This window comes from Perkinsus marinus (genome assembly GCF_000006405.1).
Source record: "Perkinsus marinus ATCC 50983 genomic scaffold scf_1104296968888, whole genome shotgun sequence".
Lineage (NCBI taxonomy): Eukaryota > Perkinsozoa > Perkinsida > Perkinsidae > Perkinsus > Perkinsus marinus.
Genome location: NW_003202973.1, coordinates 215,914 through 219,551, shown reverse-complemented (window position 1 = coordinate 219,551; position 3,638 = coordinate 215,914). Strand labels below are relative to the sequence as shown.

Here is a 3,638-nt window from a genome sequence, read left to right as displayed (position 1 = left end):
CAGATAAGCATCTATCAAAGAAACTTCTGAACTGACCCTCGGTAAAGCAGCTCCACAGAGGAATACCCGACATAACTCGCTTCGAGATAGACATTCGATGCTTAGCGTCGGCCTCAAGAGCATCGCGACAAGAGGACTCATCAGCCAAATAGCCAATCTCTAGTTGATACCTCGAAAATACGGTGCTATTCTGAGCGCACTCAGGATCTACAACCATAAGTGCAGTTGAATATCTGGCGAACTGCATCATCCACTTGCCCATGCTGAACCTGGGGGTAGGATTCTCTTTGTCCTTGCCCTCTTTCACCTCCTCTAAAACCACTACTACTGACCCAGTTACCGTGGGCCGGATGCGTTGCTTCGTTGCCGTCCCTGCATGGGACTCGTCGAAGTTCTTGAATTCAACGTAAGCTGCAGGCGACTTAATCATATTGTTCAGGACTCTCACATCGGGGAGGAGGTCAGGACTAATGTAGCCGAGTTTCGCATTGGCCGTTCTGACCAAATTCAATGCACCATAATCCGGCGAGGCCGTCGCAGCTTTCGTCTGCGCGTATCCTTGTTCTAGCACACGACGAGCCTCGTCAGACATAGCCAGCCCGAACAACTTGGCTGCTTGTGCTCGAGCAGGATCGAGCCGTGGGAAGTCTCTGCCCACGTCGCCTTCTTGAAGCGCCAAGTTAGTTTCGATGAGAGACTTCCAGTCGCTCTCACTTATCTTCGAAATCAACTCGAGTCGATCTAGGTCATCTCTGGTGAGCCAGTCAACGAGACAAGGCCCGATATCAACCGGAACACCCAAGACATTCAGCATCTCCGCTGCCGGGGAGACTGGGGGCGCAGCCTGACGGAGTTCGACAGGTTCCATTTTTTTAACGAAGGGTATTCCTAAAGGATGTCCATTATAAGACTGAGATTACGACACGCTTTTTTTTACGAATGAAATGAGTATTGTATCATGGCCGATGTATGTTGGCCGAGAGCAGTCTGAGATGGTAATACCGTCATGGTATGGGCAAGTTGTCAATGACAACTATCAGTCGTAGGCCACGATTCGTGGCTCCGAATTTCCGAAAAAAACGATTCGGTGAAGAACCATGCCAACGTTATCGACTCGATGATTTATTCGGCGAACTAGATCGATCAAAGTGAACTCAGTCTCAACGCAAGGCCAAATATTTTGACAACGAACTCTCGACTGAACCACACTAGCACACAGCGAAGCAAAGGGATCGATCTGTAACGAGTAGGTTCACCCGTAGGAGTGGCCTTTGTCACAGACTAATGTCGCAGCTCATTGTTGGGCCGTGACAAGTAGACTAATCCGTAGGAGTGGCCCTTGCCACAGTCTTTATAAGACCCAATGTCGCAGCTCATTGCTGAGCCGTAACAAGTAGGTTAATCCGTAGGAGTGGCCCTCGCCACAGTCTTTAAAAGACCTAATGTCGCAGCACATTGCTGAGCCGTAACAAGTAGGTTAATCCGTAGGAGTGGCCCTTGCCATAGTCTTTATAAGACCTAATGTCGCAGCTCATTGCTGAGCCGTAACAAGTAGGTTTATCCGTAGGAGTGGCCCTTGCCATAGTCTTTCTAAGACCAAATGTCACAGCTCACTGCTGAGCCGTAGAAGTAGGTTAATCCCTACGAATGGCCCTTGCCATAGTCTTTATAAGACCTAATGTCGCAGCTCATTGTTGGGCCGTGACAAGTAGACTAATCCGTAGGAGTGGCCCTTGCCACAGTCTTTATAAGACCCAATGTCGCAGCTCATTGCTGAGCCGTAACAAGTAGGTTAATCCGTAGGAGTGGCCCTCGCCACAGTCTTTAAAAGACCTAATGTCGCAGCACATTGCTGAGCCGTAACAAGTAGGTTAATCCGTAGGAGTGGCCCTTGCCATAGTCTTTATAAGACCTAATGTCGCAGCTCATTGCTGAGCCGTAACAAGTAGGTTTATCCGTAGGAGTGGCCCTTGCCATAGTCTTTCTAAGACCAAATGTCACAGCTCACTGCTGAGCCGTAGAAGTAGGTTAATCCCTACGAATGGCCCTTGCCATAGTCTTTATAAGACCTAATGTCGCAGCACATTGCTGAGCCGTAACAAGTAGGTTAATCCGTAGGAGTGGCCCTTGCCATAGTCTTTATAAGACCTAATGTCGCAGCTCATCGCTGAGCCGTAACAAGTAGGTTAATCCGTAGGAGTGGCCCTTGCCATAGTGTTTGTAAGACCTAATGTCGCAGCTCATTGCTGAGCCGTAACAAGTAGGTTAATCCATAGGAGTGGCCCTTGCCACAGTCTTTATAAGACCTTAAGTCGCCGCTCATTGCTGAGCCGTAACAAGTGGGTGAGTCGGCCAGGGTAGTCCTTACCATAATCGGGGGGAACGCATGTCACAACTCACTACTGACCGTGACGAGTACTTAAATGAATTGGGATAGCCCTTGCCATAGTCGAAAAGACTAACGATGAATGGGTGAGTCATAACGGAGGCCCTTGTAACAAAAAATGATTCATGGCCGCACCTCGGTGCGCCCATTCGCGCGAAGAATCGCGATGAATGTTGATGCCTATGAGGGTGTTGCGATCGATTCACCACAGCGCACGCAATATGATATCGATTAACCGGGAACACAATGCAGTGCACGCGTGCACTCCCTCCCTTCCTGTTTTTACTGTCGCTACGTTTCACTGCGCTCTCAATTCTTAAAGGGGTCAATTCATTGGAGATCGTTCGTTGGCAGACCAACAATCTTCTTGTACCCTTAGCCTCAGCATGTATCCCGACGAGTCACAAGGGTATACAATCAACATCGACATCTGTACGGCCAGTGGCATCCGTATATGGGCGCTTCCCGGCGTAGAGGCGATCTCGATGGGACTCGAACCAACAGTTTTTGGTTCCGAAGACCAACGCCTTATCCATTAGGTTACGAGACCAATGAATTTGAGGTTTACCCCACTATCTCGTCACTACGCGCAACACTGACTTAACGGCACACATGATTTCGCATCCGAGACGCTGAATAGATCACAAAACTCTTGCTCCTCATAGAGGGGCCTCCATTACATAGTGTTTTCAATGAGGTCAATTCATTGGAGATCGTTCGTTGGCAGACCAACAATCTTCTTGTACCCTTAGCCTCAGCATGTATCCCGACGAGTCACAAGGGTATACAATCAACATCGACATCTGTAAGGCCAGTGGCATCCGTATATGGGCCCTTTCCGGCGTGGAGACGATCTCGATGGGACTCGAACCCACAATCTTTGGTTCCATTAGGCCACGAGACCAGTAAGTTTGAGATTTGTCCCACCATCTCTGCGCCCCATTGACTTCATGGCACACATGGTTTCCCATCTGACACGCTGAATAGATCACAAAACTCTTGCTCCTCATAGAGGGGCCTCCATTACATAGTGTTCTTGAAGGGGTCAATTCATTGGAGATCGCTTGTTGGCAGACCAACAATCTTCTTGTACCGTTAGCTTCAGCATGTATTCCGACGAGTCACAAGGGTGTACAATCAACATCGACATCTGTACGGCCAGTGGCATCCGTGTATGGGCACTTTTCGGCTTGAAGAGGATCTCGGTGGGACTCGAACCCACAATCTTTGGTTCCGAAGACCAACGCCTTAT

At 49.1% G+C, this 3,638-nt stretch overlaps 1 protein-coding gene and 1 non-coding gene across 2 annotated transcripts; both read right to left on the bottom strand.

The window, feature by feature from the left end:
• Nucleotides 1–14: 14 nt before the first annotated feature.
• On the bottom strand, nt 15–868 carry Pmar_PMAR025147 (hypothetical protein; the record flags this gene model as incomplete). The annotated part of the gene is made up of 2 exons (XM_002768283.1): nt 15–31; nt 67–868. 2 exons carry the CDS (start codon nt 866–868, stop codon nt 15–17), a joined length of 819 nt encoding a protein of 272 aa, XP_002768329.1.
• A 1,995-nt stretch (nt 869–2,863) lies between these two features.
• Pmar_PMAR025146 lies at nt 2,864–2,936 on the bottom strand. The gene has a single exon. It is a non-coding gene; the product is annotated as a tRNA-Arg (tRNA).
• Nucleotides 2,937–3,638: the final 702 nt, after the last annotated feature.